Below are 25,465 nucleotides of genomic sequence, written 5' to 3'. Positions count from 1 at the left end.
TTTTAATTTTCTTGACCTTTACAATATTCATAAGACTGAACAGAGCAAAAGAGTGAGAATGTTTTTTATAATCAAAGAAATGGTGTCAGTTGTACTTTGTACCCTCATCCTCCCATCTGGAAATTGTTGGCTATTATACTCTGGCAAGAGATAAGTTGGCAATGAGGCTAAATCTTGTGTACAATTCAACAGTTGTATTCAAATGTGATATATGTTGTTATCCCCTATGTATTGTATGCATTCAGAGCCTTATTGTTGCATGTGCAGTGCATTTGTGGCTCTGTAGACATCAGGGGTCTGCAGGAGCTGAGCATCACTGACTGTCGGATTTATTAATAAAGTGCCCTGTGATATGCTAGCACAGGTCATTCACTGTAAGGGAGTTTTTGCACGTGAGAGTGGGTGGTCAAGCAATTTCCTAACAACTTGGAGATTTAGTGCTGAATTTGCTTGATGTCTTTTTATTGTTTGTAGCTCTTCACAATAGCTGGATCCTATTGCAGTTATCCACGCAGTATGTCTCAGGGAAGTTGTGCATGAGACTAAAATAAAGCATGAGGGATGATGGTGGAGAGAAGCACGTCTGAGCATGTGCCGGTCGGAGATGGAAGTGTTCATGCCTCTTCTAGAGGCACAGAGTCAAATCCTGGAAACCATAACGCTGTATCAGTTTCCTGTAGGCATTACTTTAGTGACCCTTTGAATGTAACAGAGAAATGGTTACAGCAGTAGAGTCTGAGAGGAGAACTATCTGATCCTTATCCATGGATTTACACTGAAAGTGTCTGTGAATTATATTATAGTCTCTATATATATTTAGAGGTAATCCTTGAGGGGAGGGGGCTCATTCTTCCATTGAGTCTGGACCCTCTCAACTTCATTTTACAACCTAGTATTTCTCTGACTACCGATAGGCTGCGGACAAAGAGTAACACAGACCTCACTTACCAATGTCAGAGCTCTTGTACTTCACAGAATCTCAGGTGGTGCTGGGGGTGCACTAAAAGGCTGAACGGCCACTAAACCAGTACTTCTGTCATCTGGCTGAAGATTTATATCCAGACCTCCAGAACTTATCTGTGATAAAACACAGACCATTATTAGGGCTTTAGACATCATGGCATTAGCTGAACTAGACAACAACAATAATAGTAATGGTGGAAGTAATTATTTATTAATTATCTACAATAATTATAGTCATATAATAATATAAGATTAACAATTATAATACAATAATTATGATACTATAAATACATAACGCAATGTTGTATTATATTATTATATTATGAGTAATAATAGTAATAGTGTGCTCTGGGCATGATTCTTGACTATGGTACTGTCTGTAAACTTGCTAAAATTCTGCTGATTCACATTCAGTGATTATATTTGAATAAACCTAAATTATCTTGTCAAAACTAGTGTATCTAGTTTCCCATCCAATTTCTACATGAAAAAGTTATGAGAAAGCCATTTTGTCAAAATTGTTAGTGGTTCTTTGTTAAGATTTTTGTTACTGCTTTCATTGTATTTGGACAAACTACTACATAACATTTAGTACTTGCAGGTGAGCTGAAATGACCTATTTTTAAGTTACATTTTATAATTAGAGAATGCTGTTTTGCTAATGAAATCTTTTGAGGCCAAGTTAACATCATCGGAAGTAGTCAAGTCTGGTTCAGAGCTTTCGTACGCGAAGATTTTGCTGCCTACAAAAAAGTGGATTCCTAAAGGTTAAGAGAGTAACATTAGAAGGCATTTCTACTCCAGTTTATTTACAGTTGAAAGAATAAATCACATTTTTAAGTCCCAGCCTCTTTAGAGGATAAATGGGTAGTTTATTTTAAAGTAACACAAAGTGAGTGTTGAGAGTTGTCGCATGACTGGATGTTGAAAATGAGGAAAGACTTGAAATTAGTTTATAGTAAAAGTTAAACTTCAGGTTTATTAAACCCCTTTTCTTGTCTTTCTTTCCATGGTTACATAATCATACAGTCCCTCCAGAACTGCTTTGGTCTTTTTCCTGCTAAGACAGCAGTCTTTAGTTCTTCATTTGTAAATGTCATGCCTTTTTTTTTGCTCTCAGAAAGTCTCTTCAACAAGAGCCAGTAGTGCTGCTGATTGGCACGTGCTGATCCCGGTTTATCCTGTATTTAAATAGTATCTTCACACCATAATGATTGTTCTTTGCCAGTATTTGCCTGGCAAATAGCTACTGCTCTCCTTAGTAGGACTTGAAGTAGGGCTGATGTTCTGCTGACAAGATCAGAGGGCTCTTGGCCTGCAGGCTGGTTTGCTTAAAACAAGGTCAGTACGCTACTCTGCAGTTGCTGCTAGAGCTTCAGGATATCTAGTTCTCCAGATGGAGGGGGAAAAAGGAGGTGTGACACTTGCATAGGATACAGACTCTAATTTAGCAGGCCTGAAAGTAATATGCCGAAATGCTCCTCTGCCAGAGCAGCAGGTCCCCTGCCTGCTGAAATGAGCTGACCAACTGCTCTGGGTGAGATAGCAGGTCCCAGGTTCTCTTGTCTGGGGGCTGGGAAGCAGGTAATCCTGCATCAGGTGACCAGTGTTGACAGTGTTTTTCATCTGAGTAAGACCAATCAATTAGTGCCTGCTGATTTTTACGAGCGCTATTTAGAACTTACATGTCTGCCTAAGAAGTACAAGCAGCATGTTTGTAAAGTCTTCACTTGTGACTGCAAATTAGCAGCTATGTAGAGAAAACAAAGCATTTCTTGTATTTAATTGAATTATAGATGCAAAAGTTAATGCTGCCATTTCAGGTAAATTGCTAAATTTGCAAGTCACCTTTGGTACGTGTTTTGAAATACTACACTCAAGGCTTCAGGTAGTGAGAAACCGAAGTCTTTGTTCACAGGTCTGTGTGAGAAAAGAATGCCACTGCAGCTTTAACCAGCCTGACCTTTGGAGTTCACATACACTGGGTTTACTCAGGGGTTTTGTCCTTTGGTTGAATATAGATAAGATCTCTCAACTTCTTTCTCTTAAGAATGAGTTTTATTGTCTGTGGCTAATGGGTCCTAAAGTCCAACACTTTGATTGCAAATGAAACGTCTACATTGAGATGCTATTGTGTCCCTTTGTGGGTTAAACAGCTACTTTCCAGAATTCTGGTCTTTGTCGTCCTGGTTCCTGTAGGAGGCAAGAGATGCTATATATAGGAATAAATGGGATTTGGGCAGCGGGTAGCAATTTTAATTTCTTGCTATTGTTCCCTACAAAGAGCATCCTGCTAATTTCAGAGCCCCAAGCTATGCAGTGGGGAAGTGGAATAATTTAGCTTAGGAAGTAGTCTGAGATGTAATATTTATCCTCTTGTTTCTAGGGAGACTGTCAGACTCGGGAGGAAGCTGTCGCACTGGGTGTTGGACTCTGCAATAACGGCTTCATGCATCATGGTAATGCATCAATATTACTTCCCACAACCAATTAAAGGAGCTCTTACTTCAGTCAGATGAGCTGACTGTCTGAAAATCCCTTTTCTGTAGGCTCTGCCATACATGCTGACATATATACAATTGCAGGCATCACAGCAGGTCCTTCTGAAAAGCAGCCTTTAAGTTTATACAGAATGTGGAAGCCTAGTGCCTTCCCAAGGGAATCCCCTTGCTAGTAGTTGCGTTGAGCCCTGAAGTGATTAGACAAGCCAGAAGGCGCATGTTTTTTCAGTGCGTCTCTTGCACAGCCATCAGACCAATGCAGAAGCCAAGTACTGCTCTGAAATACCACCAAGAAATGTCAGGTACAAAGTAAAATTGCCTAGTTCTTGCCACGTCGACAACAAGCACAGTGCTCAGTGCTGAATCTCTGAAGCTTCCGTATCTGAAGTGCCAAATGGCCAAGTTAAATGTCACCCGTCCTCAGTGGTGATGCTGCTGAACTGGGAAAGTAAACAACCCCATCTGCATCAGTATCAAATCACACATACAAAGTAGTAAGAGTAAAACATGGTTTGTCCTATGAAACATCCAGTTTTAGTCATAGATAACATTTGCTAAATAGTATCTGTTTGGTCATAGATAACATTCAACCATATATTGGAGTGGGTTTGAGAGCAGATTATCGTAAATAATAGAGAATTTGCATAGTACTTGATAAGAATGTAAGAATAGTTGTTTGTCTTTAAACAATTTGATCTGTTTTGAGCCCATGTAAACTTTTGGCGTTCATAACATACGTTGGCAAGGGGTTCCTTTGCATAAGCACCTGTTGAATGAAGAACTTTTTCCTCGGGTTTTAAAACTGTCACTTGCTGCTTTTGTTTGAAGCCCCCAGGTCTCATATTTGAAAACTTGGTAAAGAACTCCTTGGTAAAGTCACACCTTTCAGAATTGTATGGATCTTATTTCCCTCTCAATTCCTTCTTAGGCTGAAAAGCATTAGACTACTTAGCCACCTCACCTTTAAGCAGCCATTTTACCCCTCTTTGCTCCTTTTATAGTTTTAAATTGGGAAAGGAGTGTAACATTTTGAGTAGCATCTTTCATTCAAGAGGATCTTTTGTATGTTTTATGCATTCCACATGCCAGAGACATCATATCATGACCTACTGTGCGCTGCAAAGAAAAGTATACCCTGAAAATACAGTAGTAGTTTAAAAATATAGAGCTGAATAGGTGACTGATAGGGATGCATGTGGTCTTTGTTCTGTAAAGACTGGGGAAATATTTAGGATTTCCTGTAACTTTCTTTTTTGTTTCTCTTTCTTTCTCTCTGTAAATGCATGTGCGTGTTTCATATATATTGTTTCCAGTCCTGGAGAAAAGCGAATTTAAGGATGAATCCTTATATTTCCGCTTCTATGCTGATGAGGAGATGGAAGGCACCAGTTCCAAAAGCAAACTATTACGTAATGACTTCAAGCTTGTGGAAAACATCTTGGGAAAGAGTCTTCTGGTAAGAAATATGTTAATGTAAACCTTGACATTTCTGTGAAACTGGTATTGTTTTATACTAAAGGAGAATGGAAAGGAAAATTATGATGGAATAGAATTAAAATGGGAAATTGTACCTGTAGCTAGACTTTTATTCACTGTATAAATTCTAATTCTTGAGCAACTTTGCTGTAGAGCTCAAGCTTCTGTAGCTCTGACTTTTCTAGCTGGGCAGACTGCATAGCTTATTCTGCAGCAAGGGAAATCTGTAAACTGCAGGCTCCCTTCTCTAGCCTGTGACCATCCTGCTGCACTACCTGGGAGCTTTGGATTTGCAGCTCACACACACGTGCAAATACGTGTACATTCTTGCCTGTGATAAGTCTCAAGAAAAGCAGAGACTCGGAGATAAGATGATTTCATCCAGTTCACAGCCCAACTCCTTTCTATTCCCATGAAACCCTTGAGAGACTCTGGAAGTGAGCTGGGAGCTGGAGATGTTGTCTTAGCAGGCACCGTATGTTTCTTGAGTTTGCTGAGCAGGCACCACAGTGGTGGTGTGGTGGAGGAGAAAGTGATGGGTACTACTATCTTGGGAGAGGGCTGCCATTGAGTTTAAATACAGTTTAAATTTAAACACAGTTTAAACACCCTTATATGTGACAGATTCAGATGCAAGTTAAAAGACTGATAAGAACACATGTATTTCAGGACATCTTTTTATAAGTGGTATGAATATGCCCTGCATTACTGGATCAAGTACCGGCTTTACTTTGTTTATGGAAGCCATTTAGAAAAAAAATGCTGATCTTTCTGTTCATGCTTTTGCAACGTTACTCTTATCTCCAGATTCTCAGCTCACTAAAAGCCATCGTCGTCATTACTGTACTGGGATTATTTTAACGCTGTTTGGACTTGGTAGTCGCATTGGTGCACTCTTTGTTCCAAGATTCTTGTTTGCTGCCAGTGGCTCCAGGCCCATCTTTTTCTGTCTTTGAACACTGGCAGAATGCAGGAGCAGGATAAAAACTTGGGTTGAAACTACAAAAGCAGATTGCTGGAAAAGATCCAGAGGTCCATTATATGGGAAAAATTTTCCTGTGGTTCACACAAACTTCACTGTCTCACTCTGTCTTGTCTCCCAGGAGACCAATCTGTGTCTGTCTCAATGGCCAGAAGTAATATTTAAAGCACTATGGTCCCTCAAAATTATTCCTCTATGCACCAGTGCCAGAGACTGGGGTGATGGGTTAATATGATTATTCTCATGGAGAGTTATTGGGAAGCAGTTAAAAGATGATACACTGTGTGCCATTTTTTTATTGTGATTTGCAAGGGACTCAGAAATCAGTTTTGTGTAAGTTGGTGGGAGCTGCCGTTGTCCAGTTACTTTCAATTTTCCACCTTACTGAGACAAGACAGTTTGGGAAGGCAGGTTGATAGTATGTCTCTTCTGCGTTCTTCTGTCAGTTCAACACCCTTCTCTTAAAATGCCAAAACCCAACAGTAACGTGTTGGCTGTGGAATGAGGCATTTCAAGTTCTTTGATTCTGTTTTCCGTTAATGTGATAATAGTTTGTTAGTATTCACTAAAGAGACAGAACAAACAAGCAAACTGTGCACATACACTATTTACTAGTGATTAATTGTAAGCCCTAATTGGTCCTTCCAGTCACTCCGTAACTTGGTAACTGAAATATCTGCAACAGGAATAATTTTAATACTGCTACTATGGTAGTTCTGAAGTGCTTCAGTCAGACTGTTAAAATACAGTCCCATCTCAAAAAGTAAACAATCTGAAATGAACAGCACACTGTGGGTAAGAAGTTTCCTACTTACAGGGCACAGGCTTTTGTCCCATGAGTAGTAGTCATGCTAAAGTTATGAGTTGCCCTCATTTTCACAAATAAATTGGCAGTCCCCTGACTATTTGTGTAGAAGACCCCACAAACAACAGTACAGTAAAAGCATTACACTTATCCACAAAAGCATTTGCCAGAATTCTGTTTTGTTCTGTGTTTAGGAGTTATGAGCAGCTGGAATCCTGAGGCTTTGCTGTCTGTGGAACATCACTGCTTGCCTCTTTACACGTATGATGGGGCATTGATCCTTCCCATGCCCTGATCTCACCATAGAAAGTTTAATGGAATTTCTTCAGCACTGGCTTTTGAAACATGCTTTTGTACTACCATGAAATCGAAGCTGTTTAATGGACAGCTTCCCCCAGCCCCTTCATCTAAGTTTGCTTTATCACAGGAGAACTTGCCCTTGAAAACAGAAAACAATGGAAACCTTGGCAAATATATCATTAGAAATGCCAAGGAAAAAGTGCTTTCAGTATGAAAAAATGCACTTCAAACAAAACTTAATACTCATTTATTTGTGCAATTGTTTCTCATTGATGGACATAAATCTTGACAGACTGAAAAAATATACAACATTCTTTGCATAGCTGAAGAGAATTTGGCTTTTGGATTGACTCCAAGCATTGTGACTTGGGTGCTGCAGCGTGCTGTTAACTTGTGACCAGCACCTCTGCTTGTCAGGCCAAGCCCAACCACAACGCGAGTTAAAGCCAGTAGCTTGGAGCTGAGTATGAGACAAGGGTAGCTGGCTGTAGAGATCGGCCTCCGTCAAAGCTGCCCGAGAGGTCTCATGCACAGACAATGCCAGAGTCCCCAGAAGACCCCAGTGTATCACTTATCTCAAAAGAAAAGCATTTTCAGTGACTTCTGAAGATGATGCCTGTGTATCTTTTACGTAGCATTCTCAAAACTGTCATGCTGGATTGGAGGTCTGGGCTGTAACTCTAAACCTCATCAACTTCCCAGACCTGTGATACCTCCTACATTCCTCCAGGGTATCCCATTTTTCTTATCCTCAGTAGCGTGTGACAGTAGTTGCAGGAGAGAGTAGCTGCTTCTTCCACTGCAGTTCCCAGCCAGGACTGTAGCACATCCTGGAATTAACTCATGCAGGAGCCTGAGTACTGTAGCTTATTCGATGAAAGCCAACGGTTTGAGAACAGAAGTCAGGGTTACCTGGATTTAATTTAACTTCTTGCATCGACACACTGTGTGGGCTGAGCAAGACCTTAAGTCACTGCATGCCTCAGTTTACCATCTGAAAATTAGGATGCTAAATCTCATCTATCCATAGGGCTTTGCCACTGCTATTACATCTAGAATCAGCTTTGAAAATGAAAGTGTCCTCATAATTCAGCACTTCAGATACCATGTTTTTAGCTGATAGGTAGTAATATCATTTGAGTTCATGTCTTTTCCATTTGAAACCAGCTAATCCAATAAATGTAGCATTCACCTTAAAATTCTTACAAAAGCATAGAATGCATTTCTCCTAGTCTAATAATGAATAAATAATAGTAATTTCTATTACTTAAAAAGGCCATACTTGGTCCTTAATAAAAGTCTCTTCCACTTTTAATCATTTCAGGAGAATTATTTTTGTGTGTTGCGCTAATATAAAATGACCTAACTGCAAAATTTCAGCAGAGAGCAAAAAGAGATTTCCCTTTGTTTGTTATACTAGTGTACCACGGTCTATTGTGGCTTGACAGTTCCAGTCATTGATTTAAAACACCCCTGGGAAGAGAGCCACTAATAAGAGCCCATCCTCTAGGGGTCTGTGATCTCCCAAGGAGACAGGCTGGCAAGTCAGTAACAAGAGGCATCCATCATCCAGGTGTATGTGGCCAGATAAGGACTTTGTTTGAGTGGATTCAGATACTAAACATTACAGTGAACTCTGAAGTGAAAAACATCCTTTTGGCTGTAAATCTTTCACTGTTCAGAATGAACAGTTCGGTTTCAGTGCTGAATTTCAAAGCTCACAAACCATAAGAAACTTTGAGTCATTTTGTATATATTAAGCCTATTTTGCTAATGTGACAAAACATAACTTTGAAGATAATAGCAGTAGGGGGGACTTAGATTCCGGAGCTTCTCATTGGAAATAAATTTTGTCTTTTCAAATTTTATTTTGGTGCCCCAGAGCTGTGGACTTTTCAAAGGCTGGGGAGTCTGGAACAACCTGGGAGATGAGGTGGCAGGAAAATCACTCTCTTCAAATGAATGCCGAGGGCCGCAGAAACCTCGTCAGTGTTGTGAAGCATTCAGACTTGACATTATCTGATAAGTCACTGCTCCTTAAGAAATTCTTAACCAACTCAGACTGTTCAAGTGTGTCCAACAGAGAAGAGTTTATGCGGGAGAGCTGTAGGGAAGGCGGTGGGAGATGATGTGCATCCTGGACCCTAGTTTAGGAAATGGTGGTTGATAGGCCTGTGCTACCTCTTCTGCTGTTGATGTCCGCAAGAGTTTAGGCTGAGTTCCTGCTTCTGCATGAGACAGGTGTAATAGACCATTCTTTGCATAGCTTTTCATCCCTGCACACCCCCCCTGAAATTCTCTTTGAATATGTTCTGACGACATTTGCCCTCTGGTTTTGATTAAACATGCTTATTTCTCATATGGTCTCATTTTTTAACGTGGTTGTCTTTCAAGATTAAACAGCTGCTGCCTTACGTTCAAAAACTGATAGGATTTCAGGGGCACAGAAATAATTCTTGTAGATGGCAAGTTAGTTAATTGCTTTGGACTCCTTAGGGATGAATGGTGTTTGGCTGTGGAATTGCAAGGTATTGCTACTTTATAATAAAGAATGAATCATACCCTTCTCCAAGTATTGCATATGGAATATTACCCATAGTCTGCCTTTTCATAAGAGAGTGTCTTCTGGTACAGGGGCATCAGTATACAGAAAGCGAGATTTCTTTCTTTACAACGTCATGACGAAGTTCCTGACGTTGATGTGTTTGGGTTTTCTTAAAAGTAGTTTGGTTCTTTGCTTTCAAACAATACATTTTTGCAGTACTAATGAACAGAGAAAGGTAGGTTATTAAAAATGCCGGCCTGCACAGTAATGGTAGATGCACCCAAGAGATACGTAAGTTTGGGTAGGTGATGGCTTATTAAGGTTGGCAAATCAAAGCATCCAAATTTTAAATAACTTTTTCATATATGCTTTCAAAATCCAACCAAAGAAACTGAACAGTCCCTTCAAATGTAAAGCGAGAATTGGAGGGGACAGCTATCCTAGAAATTTTTTATTTAATCCCAAATGTGAAGTGATAAAAGTACATATTGTGTTGGGCTGAAGCGCATTACACTTGCAACACAAAATCTAACCAGTGATATACCTGATTTTCTAAGCTGTCCTTTTATTAAACATGCTTAAATAGCATTGCTTCTGAAAATATTTTGTTAGAAATACCCAAGAATGACAGACTTACCCTTTCAGTCTTTTTACTTTCCTGTCCATCATTTAATCTGAATGTCATCTGATGAGGATTTTTTTCCCTTCAGATATATTATGTCATGCATGTGTAATTCCTTGCAGGAAGAGATGTTTCTGTTTCTTTGAATTCCTGTAAAAGGACAAAACTTACAACCTGGCGGTATTGACTTCAATAGTAAAAGGACAGTATTTTAAAATGGTGCAGGAATTATCAGAATCAAGGATGTAATTCTCAGTAATTTTTTCCCCCAGTGGCATGCTAGATCATAGCTTGATTTTTTGTTCTGATAAATCAGAACAATTCTTAAATGTGTAGTGTTTGCTCAAATACAGGATGTTTATCTGGTAGAATTTCCACTTGTCCATTTACCAGTAGCCAGGCTTGCTTTATTGTTTTTAAACAGGGAGAAGATTTTTTTTCCATTGCTAATAAACCACTAGAAAACCATGAGCAAAACATCATATATTTGCCATGATTGATAAGATTTTAAAAAATATTTATAAGGCAGGTCTGTGTGACCTCGGTGCAAATCAGAGGGAGCGGATTCTCAGTAGGAAGAATTGCCAAGTCTTTTGTCAGCCATGAAAGGTCCAAACTGAGCACATGCCATGAGTCTTGTATTTTTTCCCTAACACAAAGCTTATGTGCCTGTTCCGTAGAGGAAGCATGTATAGAGGTCAGAAATTGTTCTCTCACTGGACATCCAGAAATTTAGCCGGCAGACTGACTGTTATGGTGTAGATTTATGTAATCTGTAGTATTATCTATAAAAATTAGGCCCAAGATCCCCAATTTCTCAGAAACTGATGGCTAAGAGGGACTTGTAGATCGTTCATTGTTGGGTATGTGGGATGAATTTTAAAAAACAAGTGACTTCACTTTGGTCTGTAACTAAATTCACCAATGGAAAATACTGAATATTGATGAATTCCATAATCTAAAAGTGAAAGATGTAATGAAGAATTAAGGGCTAGAAGTTAGCAACTTATAAAACCAACTGCAGTTTCTAGGAGAAGAGCTGATTAACCATTGGAACAAACTCTCAATGGTGGGAATAGATTCATCACTTCTTAAAGACTGCAGATCATAATTGGATAACTCTCTGGAAATTCTGCTTTAGCAGGCCTCAATGCAGAAATAAGTAGATTAGAATTTATGGCTTACGTTATGTAGGCAATCAGACCAAATGACCACTTACTAGTCCCTTTCAGTTATATGACGTACAAAACCATGTCAGTTGTGGCTTGCAGTTAAAAGTCCAATTTCTCATCTCCATCCTTAAGCTTTTCAGCTAACTCCATATTTATGAAGCATTACTTTGTGCTCTTTTTAAGATTTCACCAGAAGAGGATGACTATGGATTTGACATAGAAGAAAAGAACAAAGCAATTGTGGTGAAGTCAGTTCGACGAGGGTCTTCTGCAGAGGTAAGACCTGACATTTATAAATATTTTGGGTTTGGTACCCAAGAATATTTCAGTGCTTTGATTGGAAAGGTACAAAACCATCGTTTGAAAGGCTGTTTCAATTTAAAGTCAGCTAATAGAAAATTGGATATCTTTTACAATTCCTACAGTAATTGTGAACTGTTTCTGTAAATTGCTAAGTTTGGCATCTTTGGGTGACTTGCTGAATATTTTTGATAAGTGATAGGACAACAGCATTATGTCTGCATGATGATAGTGTACCTCAGGTTCATTAGCAACTTAAATTTGACAAGGGAGGGAAAGTAACATTGTTTTGGGATAGCGAAGGTGTTCAGTGAGAACAGTGAGTAAAAATTTGAGTGAAAGCTATATTTTTACATTTGTTTCTTCCTTCAAAAGCATGCACTCTTTTCTCTCCCCGGTACTTTTAAATTGCTCTACAGGATATATTTGCGTTGTTTCTTTGAGGCACATAGATGGCCCAAATGTCATGGGGTCTGAGTATTTCGTAATTACTTGTTTTTCCATACAAAACCATGAGTGGATAACACAGGGTGATCCTCCATTTACCAAAATAAGGCACAAGACAGACTGAAAGTCTATTTTTTACAAACTACTTGAGTACCTTTTAGCACCTATGAAGATAAGAGAGGACTAAATGACTTGTCCAGGGTTTGACAGTAAATTGTGGCAGCGCACAGACAGTAAGTACTTCTAATTAAAGTCCAGGACAACCATTACAAATTTTTTAACGTCTGCATTCATTTGTTAGTCGCTGCTTCAGGCTACAGCTAACTCCTGGATGACTTGCCCAATGCAAACAGCTGAAGTGGACAGACTGATTTTCGCAAATTGAGAATGTCAAAGAGGAAGGAAGTTTGAACTGAAGTTTAATATTAGAATTAAATTATTTCAGTATTCCTTATTCTCGTTTGTTTTATAGTCACCAAAGAAACCAATCCTATGTTCTAACGTGTGCTCAAAATCAACATAGGTTGGCCAAAAATTTTATTAATCTAAACCTCTGCTGTAAACCATTGCCTGACAGATAATCCTTCTGCCCTTTCTTTGGCTGGATGCCTGAAGAATATCCTGCAAATCTGTTGTGTTTTAAGACAACAGAAGCACGCAATTTTCTAAGGAATCCTTTTCTTTATCTTCCAAGACAAACTATCTGTGACCATGGGCCTGTCATCTTAATGTATTGCTCCAGAAAAGAACTAAATCTGCATCTCCCTGAACCAGAGGGCTGTCAGCTCATTCTGGAAAGAGCTGAGGTCCAACAGTAATGCATTTCATTACATTCTCAGGCTTATTTAATTGCTTTGTGATAGTAGAAAGATATCCAGCATGTAGTTCTGTGTGGTTCAGCAGCTGTAGGCCATTTAGAGACCCTGTGCCTGCTGTCACACTCTTTAGGGAGAAAAATTAAGACATGCAGCTTTGCTTCACAGTGCCCATCCCTGTGCCGTGCATACATTAGGACTGTCAGACGTTAGGCCAGAATAAGATTCCAGGTTCACCAATTAAATGGGAACAAATCTATTACATGCATGGATTACATGTGGTGGCACACAGCATTGAACTTCATGCATGTGCAACAAGGTCTTTGGGGTTTTTATTCAAATTTAAGAGTTGCCAAGCATTGTCCTTTCTATTATTAGTGTCTTTCTATTTCTTCTCAAAATTTTTTAGAAAGTTTTATGAGCTGTTAGATTTGCATATGCCAGAAGCAGCTCCCACACTGTGTAGAAGTTGTTAAGACAAGAATTGCTGGAACATCAAATTCCTGTACTGATAGGGTGCTTGAACTCTTCGGGAACCCCTCACATGATGTGTGTGCTCAGGTTCGGCTTTGGCCCTTAGAAAAGCGCCGCAGCGGGCACGACGCACGCACTTTCTCCTGATCCTGAGTGACAAGCAGCTCTCAGCCCAGGACCCTCACCTGTGGGAATTGTCCTGTCACCTCCTGGGCAGCAGCTGCCTGTGGATATTAATACTCAGCTCACCTAGATGGAGGGTCACAAAAAATTATATAGCAGTGGTTGGTTAATGTGTAGCACATCCCACCCCTATCCCAAGTTTATGTGTCTTCAGAAAGGTCACGGCTCCTCAGTTTGTACCTTACCTTCCTTTCTAAGCCAGCTCACTTGCAGGTTAACTGGAGCTGGGCTTATTCCCACAGGTTTTAATAACGGAGCTGATTTTTGAATGATACTTTTTCAGAAGGAAGCAACAGTGAAAAAAAAAAATATCCTTTTGGGAGGTGTGGTTGCTGCCTTACTCTGAACAGCCAACTGACAAGCAGATGTCTAGTGCTTGAACAGAGGGTGTTCAACAAGCAGCCAGTTGGCCAGTGGCCATGTGGATGAATAGCAAATCCAAGCTGCTGGTGTTTGGGAAAAAACAGTGGCCCGGATCCAGACAACTGCATTGAGTTGTCATAAGGAGCATCCGTTATTCAGAAGCTCTATGGCACTGTACGGTTTTTAATCTTAGAGACATACAGTCTAATCTTCCTTAGCCTGGTTAGTTTTATCTCAGCAGAGTAGCAGATTTTTATTTGAAAGTTGCTAGTTTGTAGGGTTTAATATGTGGCTTTGTACCCCATACATTCATGGATTTGCTGTTATTATGTGTGCAGATGTGTGTCCCGTATGCACAAGCAGTAAGTTAGGAATATGAAGAGGTAGAATGATTCCAGGTATGCATAGAGTTTAGCTAATTGCACATACGTTAAGTGCATGAACTACCTTGGGAAAATCAAGCCTAAACCATAATGACTTTAGAAAATTGTGTTACTACTTTACAATAAACTCAATATAAGTAAATGCAAATAGCAGAAACATTTCCATTGAATTATAGACCAAAGTTTTTTCAAATTCTATCAAGTTAAAATCTCTACTGCTATTTATTCCTATTATCCATTTTAGAGATTATTTATTTAAAAACGTTATTTCCAGGTACACAAGAGGATGTTGCAAACTGTAGAGAGCTTGAGAATTAAATCAAGGAAAGCACTTTGTAGTTTTTCCTTTTAACAGCTTTGATTTGAGAAAAAAAAGTATAGATTTTTGTAGGTAAGCTGATCTCTGACTTTCAGACCACAACATGTATTTCAGAAAAGCTAAGCCATGTATGGACGTATTCAGCAGGGTTTTCCAGTCCTACATCACCAGATTAATTTTGCAACAGATCAGATTTATATGTGGCAGTAGCAGTACTGTTTAGACCTCTTTTTGCCAACTCAAAAAATTTGTCAATGGATTCCAGGCAGAATAGGCAAAGTGTTTGTCACATTTAGAAGGAAGTGCAACTGCTGGACCTTGAAGTGATAGGAAGTCATTCAAATCTGGGAAGGGTTAATAATTTATTTATTTTCTTTTTACTCCATTAAAGGGAATTTTATATTTCCTTGGTATCTTAACAGCAGGTCTAGGTGCTGCTGTGGCACAGTAACTGGTATAGATCCTCAAGAGGTATGTTTAGGGTTATTGTCCAGAGAGCAGAATAGTGCATCTTGATTCTGTCATCAGATCTGTCTCTGGCTTCCTGTGTGACCACTGCCAAATAACTGAAGTTAGGTGCAAAAGCTGGGAATAAAATGAAAATCTTGTGGCTTTTAGGCTGACAAAGAGCCAGTGCTTCACTTAAAGCAGAGACAGGTTTTTACCACCACTTAAAACCAGCTTACATTTACTTACGTGACTAGGTATAGATTGGTTTGGCATGGCTAGTGGATGAAAACTACTTTCTTGGCTCCCTGTGCCTGAGCAGTAAGTTGTGGGAAGTCACACTTCTGTATCTGCCTGGGTATCACAGCCAGTCTGTTATAGTCCCCTATTTTTTATTTAGTGTGTGTCATCCCTCTGCCTTTTTTTTATAGTCTCCTTTTTTAATAGTCCCCTATTAAAAAAAAAAAGTAGCAGAAAAGTACAAAGATATATTCATTGCAAAGTAAGATATATCTGTGGAGTGCCACAGCTATACAGGTATTGGTGAAATCTCTTTGTTTTCTGTAAATGCAGACACCCTTAAGGGTGACTGACAAAGCATTCGATGAAGCAACCCTGTATATACACCATTCCATATGACAATGTCTCTAAGTAGGAAACAGTTGAACCTTGGAGCCTGAACTTTCAGAGATGCTGCCAGTGATCCAAAGTTTTCTGTGGTGTTTGTTTCATTTGCAGATGGCTGGCCTGCAGACAGGAAGAAAAATCTATTCCATCAATGAGGACTTAATATTCCTACGCCCGTTTTCAGAAGTGGAAACCATCTTAAACCAGTCCTTCTGCTCACGAAGGCCGCTTAGGCTTCTGGTAGCCACCAAATCAAAAGAGTAAGCACAAAAATGGGCGGACAGAGACGATTATCTAGACATTTCAATTATTGAACATTTCTTTTACAGTTTGTAGTAAAAACTGTGTAAACACTTTGCTATGCAGAAGCTGTTAAATAGGGAAACAGATTACATAAATGAAAGATACAAGAGTCACAAGTTGGTTTTAGTGATGAGCTTTGTGCTTCTAGAACAGGTTAGGATGTATTCTTTTTATACTGCGGTGAACTTTTGGCTTTTTGGATGACTTTGATGGTATCAGCCTTTACAATTTATTTGTAAACTATGTGGGTACTTTCTTTAATCCAAAACACAGTTGTGAATACCAGACACTGGAACTGCCCAGAGCTCTGGCAGTGGAACTTAAAATGCTGCTTTCTCTTCTCCTTGATTTACCTGCAGGATTATTAAAATCCCAGATTGTCCTGAAGCACTTTGCTTTCAGATACGAGGAGCAGCACCACCATATGTTCATGCAGTAGGAAGAGGTAAGTAGAAAGGCTGTGGTACAGTTAAGCTTGGAGTATGGTGAAGTATATATACGTGTGTATATAAAGTGTGTGTGTATCAATCAATATTACTTTAATGACCATCATGATTAGGAACCCCTGTCACAGTGAAGGATTACACTCATATATAAAAACATAGAACGATGAGATAGTTCCTGCCTCAAAGTGCTTATAATCAAAATACAGTCTAAGAAAGTGGTATCATTATTATGAACTGAGTGTTGGGTCACTGATTCCGTCAGCACAAAACAAGGAATAACTTAATTCTACAGCAGAAGAAGCTTGGCGATAGTGCAGTCCACAGTACTGTGGAAAGACTCTTGAGACAGCATTACAGCTTGAGCTCCTGCGAACTAGAAATGCACTTGCTTGGTGAGCCTAACCTGGTTTCTTCTAAGACTAATAAGACACAGCTTTAGAGCTACAGGGAATAAAAATCTAAAACTGAGGTGGCTGAGGAAAAGTTGAGGTGTAATATTTGTTGTTTCCTCAGTAGTTTTGCCTGTGGTCAGCCACATTTGGATCACTGCAGTTCTGAATGTGCTGTGGGATCAGCAGGTTGGTGGACAGATCATGTTTCCTAACAGACATCACAAAGTATGAGACTTGAAGACTACTTCTCCCTTTACATTGGCTTATACTGCTATAAATTACCGATATAAAATAGAAGCAAACTGCTTTCCTTGGTCTTTTTTAAAAGGAGAAAACACAGTTTGACAGAGATATTTACTACTTCTGTAACCGAAATGTGAACTGAGCTACAAATAAAGCACAGCTCTAACCTTTATTTTCAGCAGATGCAGAAAATAGAACCTTTCAGACATGTACCACTTCCTTCCTTCAGAACAAATACATGTATCCAGATATGTGCAGTTAGTGTACAGACAACAGGCAGCGCCCAAACGCAACAGTGTTCCAGGGAGAGGCGTTTACACCCTTCCATAACAGCAAGCGTAACCGCTTTTTAACAGTGTGAAGAGTGCAGACTGGAAGTGCCAGCTAGAAAGATTGACCATTCTCAGGATTTTGCTAGCAAAAGACAGATTACATTTGGAATAAAACAGTATGAATTTTAAATGATGGTGCCTTAAAAGAAGTTAATCACCCTAACTGTAGATTTCTAGGAGCTGGATTTGGGTCTGAGTCTTGTTCATGTGACTCTGGAATAAATCTATTGAAGTTGGTTATTGCACTCTAGACTTAGTCTAGTTTTAAGTAAATCATAGTGTTTTTCTTAGACCATGTCAAATTGCATAATGTGTTAGTGTTCTGTATCTTTCAAGTGCAATACGCTGAAACAAATTCAACTGTTAGCATTTAAGCAAGACCTCAGCTAAAGTAATCATAAGGCTAGAAGAGCCATATAAGAATCCCAAATGATTTCACACAAGAACTTCAATTTCTAGCATGAATGCATTTAGATCTAGGAGGTCTCTCTTCTTCCCAGCACTACTGACAATATGAAGGATAGATGCATGATATTACCCTCGTACAGTAGAGCTCTCAAAGTACTTAATTGAACGCTGTCATGATTTTGCTGCTAGCTCTTCTTACTCTTCTTAAGCAGAAACCCTTTGCAAACTTTCCAGTATTCTCCTCCATCGTCTGATGGCTTTAGTGGCTAACTCCTCTTCTGTTGTTTTTTCAGGTTCTGAGGCTGCAGCTGCAGGCCTTCATCCAGGGCAGTGTATTTTGAAAGTTAATGGCAATAATGCAATACATGGAAATTATATGGAAGTTCTGGAGCACTTTACAGCCTACAGGACCAGACAACAGGAAGCACTGGTATGAATACAAAGCCTTAAAGAAAGTACATTAATTCCTGCCCTTCTTCTCTCCTCCCTTTCTTCTGTGCTTTTATGCTAACTAAATGGTCAGAAAAATAATGTATACGTGTCTCTTTTGACTTATTTAATCCCATGCCAAGGTCCTAGTATAACTGAGGGAGCTGATTACAGTTGTCTGTAGTTGCAAAACATCTACAAATATGTTGTGCCAATTCACACACTGTATATGGTACTGAATATTATTAACTATTGCTAAAACTAGAAGTGCACCCAGATACTGATCTAGATTTTATATTCTCTGAAGTTCAGAGGAAAGCTGGGGGGATGTTCATATTTCAGCCAACTTAGAAGATCTAAAATTGATAGCTAGATTCACCCGTGCAGTCCAAACAGAGACTGGGCATTTTTATTGAGATCATAGCTGAAGCCTGTATCTCTCGAAAGGGATTGTACCAGTGGGTGTACAGAACACATGAAGATGCTGAAGAGGACAGAGTTCAGCAAGCAGCGTCCACTGCATATCTGAACGGCAGTCATCCTGGCTCCAGCAAAGATGACCCTTCCCTGGAAGGAGGTGCGGAATTGGATCCCCTTCAAAATAGCCCACAGGAATCAGGTAAAGATTCTCATGGGGGAAGGAAACCTAGGGAAAATTCAGGGGCTTCAGGAAGGAAAACTGCAGTAGAAATATGAAGTGAAATTATTATTGAGTATCACTTTTCTCAGTAAAGCTTTGTAATAGAATGAGGTCTCCCAGAGGAAGTACTCTTATGCTGCAGTTTATTCAGGAGAAGAAAAAAATGGAGATGCATGTATAAATCATACCCTTGTGACACTCTGATCTTTACAAGAGAGCTAGTTTCTGGAATGAAAAGGCTCAGTGTTTTTAGAATCCTTTGGTAGCCCCTGCAAACCAGGAATTTATGGGCAGGTAGCAGCTGGAGAGGGCAGGTCTGCAAGTAACTCCACCTAAATAATCTATGTTTTCTGTGATTTAAGATCATAGATTTAGATTTTAAGTTAGTTTGATCTGGAGCAACTTTTCAGAGCATGTTACCAGTGTCAGCAAATGGTGTGAGTGTATTTCTTCCAACTTAGAAAAGTGTAACTCATAAAGAACACTGCTTTACCTTCACGTTGAGAGCTTATTTGGAAAAGCAGATATTAGGGGAGATTTGGATGGAATCTGAAGCCAGATTCAATCCAAAGGCTGAGCTCGGACTCTCTGAATGCCATTGGCAACTTCTCCAGGAACAGATGCACATCTGTGTGGATCCCATCTAAAGTCTGGCAAGTCTGGTAATCTAATGGTCAAACAGTGCAGCTCCATGGTGGAATGGCTGGAGCAGTGCCCTGGTAGAGGCATGTGAGCAATCCTCTGGCAAATCTCAGTCTGACGATAACTTAAATCTGTTCTCTGGTGACAATGGCATTGCTGTGGAAAAAAAAAAAAAAAGTAACCTCTTCACCCCACCCCTGCACTGCTATCTCAACCTTATAGCTAATATGCAAAAAATGCATCTGGAGCATTTCCCAAAATTGGATAGAAAAGTGACAGTCTTACAGAGGGTCATCAACGTACTTCACTTCCCTTTGAAAGCTTCTGCTGGGGTCTGTGTGTCTGGATGCTGAATAGGACTAAAAGTAGTGTCCTGTGCATGGATGTGTGCACGCACACATGGAAGAAATCAGAATGTGGGTTGGAGCATATGGATTGTCTAAACCTCTGTCACTGCCTCCAGCAGTGGCCAACCGCAAAGTCTTCCTCAGAACACTCTCCCAGCCTCTAGCAGCACGGCATTCAGAGACTCCTTGAGCCAAAGGTCACATCTTTGCGTCTTCGCATTTCACAATACCTCTCAACAGGTTTCTCCTCCCTGTGCATGCCTGTACTCGCGTGCTGCCAGACCCCTCTAATGACTTGTTTTGGTTCCAGCTCAGACACCGCAGACCATCAGCTCTCCACTGGTCATTGGTGAAGAAATACCTCTCATTAGCCTGACTGTGGATAACACCCACCTGGAGCATGGGGTGGTGTATGAGTATGTCAGCAGCGCAGGAATCAAATCCTTTGTCCTGGAGAAAATTGTGGAACCAAAAGGTTGCTTCAATCTCACTGCAAAGGTACCGAAAAACATACGTGGCCAGCTTCATTCCTAAACAGGTCAGGGAAGTGAATAATATAGGAATTTCTCTGGTGGCCTGGCTCTTTGGATGAGGTAGCACATGGTCTTCTCAGCCCTGCTTGGAGTTTTCTTCATTAGAATGCACCAAGTTATAACAGCCCGTTTGGTATGGGCAGGTCAGCAAACGCTCCCGGGATTTCACCTGCGGAGGCAGAGGGAGGGGAGCCCCCAGCTGTGGGATTCTCACTTTTATCTGTCTGGTAAGGTACTCTGCTGATACTCCAGATCTTTTTGGGCAAGAATTTGCTTTAGCTCGGAAGAAAATCAAGCAGCTTTTCCCCATCTGACGGGCTGGATGGGTCACTAAAGGAACGGATAGAACTGCTGCTATCAGAAAGCGGCAATGCACCGGATTTTGGTCAGCTATGGCCATCAGCTAATAGTAATTGTTTCTGTCCTATCCCAGTAACATTATTGTTATGTCCCATGAAAGTACGCCAGAGTGGGTGACTTCAACAGTGCACAGTGAATGTTTTGATACACTTCAATTATTCTAAAAATTTCTAAGGAGTGTTTTATGTCTCTGGGGGTTAGACATGATAGCAGTTCTCAGGCAGTAATAAAGGCAAGTTGTTCTGAACGCAGCTTTAGTCAACCATGACAGCATGGGGGCTTTGCCCCTTCCTTGGTGTGGAAGAAAACTGTTCTTTCCCTCACTGTCAAATCTCGTATCATTGACATCCTGTCTTTTTGTTTAGATTTTAGAGGCCTTTGCTGCAGAGGACAATCACTTTGTAAGGAATTGCAAAAGACTTATATCCCTAAGCAGTGCTGTGGCCACCATGCCCCAGTATGAGTTCCGGCAAATCTGTGACACTAAGCTGGAAAGCATTAGCAGAAGGCTCACAAACTACCAAGAGGTACAACACTACTAGTTACTGGTGAAGACTCAAGATAACACTTCATTGTGATAACTGGGTCTTAGTATTCTTTATTAATGAATCGAAACTGCTTTAGAGGCAGATGTCCTAGAGGCATGGAAACAGCTCTGCAAGTTATTGAAATTGCAAGTTTTGAGGAAAAAAAAACCCTATCTGTAAATCATTTTTTTCAGCTTGTCAGAGCTGTGGATTATAACATATGATTGCAGGTTCGTTTCCACCATATCAGTAAATAAATATGACAACAGAACTATCAGTGTCTGATTTACCACGGACATAAGTACAGTGTATCATGTGAGCAATCTGTGTGCTTTTTTGTGCATTACCTGAGCTGTTTGAAAAGAGAGTCCTAGAAGGTCTAGCTAATTGCTTTCATTTGTTGCTTTGTGAGTTGTTGTTTTTTCCATACGTAATTCCAGCTAAAGCAGAAATCATATGATTGTGGAATAGCAGGCAGAAAGAGAAAAGGATTGCCTGTATTACATCATAATTTTTTGCAAGTGAAGTAGCACATGCTTCCTTTTTTTCTCCCAGTTTGCAGATGAATTGAAAACAAAGGTGAGCCCAGCCTTCAAACAAGCCATCATGGAACCACATTCCCTCAACAGCATGGATTTCTGCCCCACCAACTGCCATATTAACCTCATGGAGGTATCATACCCCAAAAACACTACCTCAGCAGGGAGGTCGTTCAGCATTCGCATTGGACGGAAACCCTCTATTATTGGTCTTGATCCAGAACAAGGTGATAATTAACTTCCAAATCATACCGATTTTATCTGCATAAAAAGTTGTGTCTTTCCACTCCACAGCAAGGTCAAAATAAGTTCCAAAGAAACACAGTCTTGCCAGTACCCTTTTGTCCTCCTTAAAATTTTATAGTAAAATGACAACCTCCTTGTGTTGTGAAATAGCAATTCCTTTTTCGCTAGCTAAGCGGTGTGGTCGTCTCATGATAATTGGTGTCCTGGAGTACTGTTTGCACTTAGTAGAGGTGACATACTGACTAAAAGGAAAATTGAATGGGGGCTGATGGCTGTGTTAGTGCTGTGAAGAAAGGTTACCTTCAGGGGGAAAACAGTTAATCGGATTGTAGTGCTGTTTTCTTCTGTCATTACTAAATAAATTCCATGCATTGGAGCTGAACGTCTCTGCTCTGTCAAGGAGATCTATTTTCTGATAAATAGCTGCAATATAGCATTTGTCCTACAACCTGATGTTTGAGTTTCAACATTTTTTCACCATGATCTCACCTAATATGCTTCTAATTCATTGCCTTGTGAAGTTCAGAGTGCAGGAATGTTTGGAAGAGACATGGGGAAGTGTAGACTAACCGATGTTCTGAAGAATGGCATTGAATATTCAAAATGAGGTTGATAAAGAGCACTGCTTGCTTGAAGATACTAAAATCTCATAGTAATTTTAATGTGAGTGAAGGTAGTTTCACAGAGTTCCATACCAAAACTGTCAGCGTTTTTAAATGAAAAGGAATGTTATTTATCTTCTGTAAGGACATAATCCTATTTTTATATATGTGTGTGTGTGTGTGTGTGTGTCTGTAAATGCTTGTAAAGCTGGAATAATTACTGAGACCAACTCCTGAGAACCTGAATTCATTAACATATCAACAAATGCTTTTAGATACTGTCCATGTTGTCTATATGTATGTGTGGACAGTTGCTGTCTTTACTTCCATAATTTGTTTCTGGACTGCAGTAAATTCAAAACATCTGGTATGCCAGGAAAAAACCCCAAAAAACTCCTTTCTGTTTTGTTTTTTTAATTTTTTTTTAAAGAATGTTTTCATCATAGAATGTAATTATATAACACAATTATGTGAAGTTTTATTATGTCCTGTTAAAATTCCACCTACCCTAAACTATCATTACAGGGATGGAGCAGGGAAAGTCATGAGAGCCATGCTAACTAGATCCTTCCATGTTTAGTAGGTACCTTAAATCCAGTCTCGTATACTCAACATTGTATCACCACCATGGCTGCACCATCCTGGAGATGTCTGACCCCAGAAGATGGAGATCTTGATGGTAGCTTTGGCCAGCAGAATGGAGGAACAATTCCCGAAGAAAGGGGACTCAGTTTTCTGTTGAAGCAGGAATATCGGGAGATACAGGACTCATACTTGCACCTTTTTAACAAACTTGACGTTGCAGTGAAGGAAATGAAGCAATACGTCATTCAGATAAATAAGTGAGTAAAGACTGCTGCACACACTGCAGAGAGCCGTTCTGCTAACAGGGAGGCGTTAACCTCTGGAAACACACGGTGCCTCTTGGCCCCAGCTGTCATGCGCTTACACTGGCCTGTTCACACATACAGTTGCATCACAGCTCCTTGCTGGTTGTGTCAAACCTACTCCTGGGAAGATCCACCAATGTATTTATTATTGTCCTTTGCTCCTAAAAGTCTACCTGAATTCAACAGCCACTGTTTTCCATACTATATATTCCAATATCAGAACCAATTTGGTGCCAACAGCAGTTTTGAAATTCCACATAGACGTAGTCCCTCCCCTTCAGATTTTGTCTGTCATAAGGCAGACTGCAAAACTTGCAGTTTCCGTCAGCTTTCTCTATGGCGCCTATGTTTTCCATTCCTCTCTTTGTCTTTTTCTCATAATGGGTCTCCTAGTAGTAGTAGTAGTAATGAAAGATTTGAGTAGTGCATATGTGCGTTGTGCAGAACTGGTAGGGTTTTGGTAGCAGGGACTGCAGGGGCTATCGGTGTGGAAGGAGGCCATGAGATGCCCTAAGCCGCTCACAGCCACTTTCAGGACTCCCAGTGACAAAAAGGACAGCCCATCATGCACCAAAGCATCAACTGACTGGAAAGCACGTGGAGCCTTGGCTCAGACGTATTTAAGAAGGGGCAGAACTGGTGGGTAGAGCCAGCGAGCTGAGGCGCTGCCCCAGGGAAGCCTGGTGCCTTTGGTGGAGAACGTGAGGACTTTGGCAAATTAAAACCAGAGCCCTTTCAGGCCACCATGGTTAGCGATTAAGGTATACCTGACCGAGGCAGGGTACTACGAAAACAAGACCTTTTGTGAACTGAGATTCAGGGACTTCAACAAACCCCTCTCAGAATTCAGGATTTTACGTAGCTGTAGTCTATGTAAAATGCTGGCAAGGTCGCTTTTGATTTTGCATAGCTGCATTCCAGCCTTAGTCATTACAATTACACCTCATTTGTGAGACTCCCCACCAGTCCCTGAGAGCTGTATGTTCTGCTTTTGCAGACTTCTGTCCACCATAACAGAACCAACAGAAGGTGGTGCGTGTGAGCCACCGTCTACTGAGGAGACATCTCCACCTTCCCTGGGAACAGAAGAGAGTGATCCTGACAAAGCTGAGCATGGTGGAATCAAGAAGGTCTGTTTCAAAGTTTCTGAGGAGGACCAGGAAGACTCTGGACATGACACAATGAGTTTCAGAGATTCCTACAGGTTAGTCTGAAGATTACGCCGCTTTTACCTTATTAATAGAATGTTTCAAAGTTCTAATCCGGGTATGGATTCAACAAGCAGGTTATTTTCCAGTCAGTCAATTATTCTGTATTCACATAGTAAAGTATTCACTAGCTATAGTTATCCCATTACAGTTATTACCATGGAGACATACATAGCACAAAACCTTTCCTCATAACAATGCCAAAATACTAATGCTTCTAGAAAACTGAGTAAAATGAAATAACTAGGTCTAGTGTGACTTTCCCTTTCTATATCTTATAGCTGGAAACTGCAGAAGCTCAGCAGAGTTTGCAGACTGCTTGGTCTTATAACAGCCGCTGTTGTAAGGTGATGTTTCCGTTCAGTTCTGCAAACAATTTCCCCAAAAGTCTAAGACACTGAGAAACAGAAATGGACATGGAGTTTCTTATTTTTAATGGGCCTTTGAAACCACAAAAGCAAATGTTTATTCAGGTGTCTCAAAATCTTGGGTTTGGGTCATGATTGACTGCTGCTTCTCCAGGAATATTTGCTACCAAAGGAAATCTCACACACTCCAAATATGTCTTTCTTGGGAGGACAGGTTTGGAAACTCAGCTTCAGAAGAAATGGAACAACAAGTTGCAGTCATGTCTGACCTGGAATTTTACATCCT

General features: G+C 40.2%; 1 protein-coding gene across 2 annotated transcripts in view; it reads left to right on the top strand.

Annotated features, from left to right (window-relative positions):
* PREX1 (phosphatidylinositol-3,4,5-trisphosphate dependent Rac exchange factor 1) overlaps positions 1–25,465 on the top strand; it is a 165,191-nt gene that overhangs the window by 123,513 nt on the left and 16,213 nt on the right. Inside the window, exons 15-26 of one of the 2 annotated variants that reach the window (XM_055721668.1) lie at positions 3,350–3,422; positions 4,778–4,920; positions 11,550–11,642; positions 15,836–15,984; positions 16,387–16,472; positions 18,142–18,278; positions 18,725–18,896; positions 20,217–20,404; positions 21,165–21,326; positions 21,882–22,092; positions 23,297–23,555; positions 24,601–24,807. In XM_055721668.1, the coding sequence (XP_055577643.1) occupies positions 3,350–3,422; positions 4,778–4,920; positions 11,550–11,642; positions 15,836–15,984; positions 16,387–16,472; positions 18,142–18,278; positions 18,725–18,896; positions 20,217–20,404; positions 21,165–21,326; positions 21,882–22,092; positions 23,297–23,555; positions 24,601–24,807 (1,880 nt within the window). Of the gene's footprint in view, positions 1–3,349; positions 3,423–4,777; positions 4,921–11,549; positions 11,643–15,835; positions 15,985–16,386; positions 16,473–18,141; positions 18,279–18,724; positions 18,897–20,216; positions 20,405–21,164; positions 21,327–21,881; positions 22,093–23,293; positions 23,556–24,600; positions 24,808–25,465 lie in introns of both variants that reach the window. The other variant, XM_055721667.1, reaches the window with a different exon arrangement.

The sequence above is a fragment of the Falco cherrug genome, chromosome 10 (assembly GCF_023634085.1).
Source record: "Falco cherrug isolate bFalChe1 chromosome 10, bFalChe1.pri, whole genome shotgun sequence".
NCBI classification, from domain to species: Eukaryota; Metazoa; Chordata; class Aves; order Falconiformes; family Falconidae; genus Falco; species Falco cherrug.
The sequence above is the reverse complement of the archived record's forward strand: the minus strand, read 5'-3'. Positions and strand labels throughout refer to the sequence as shown.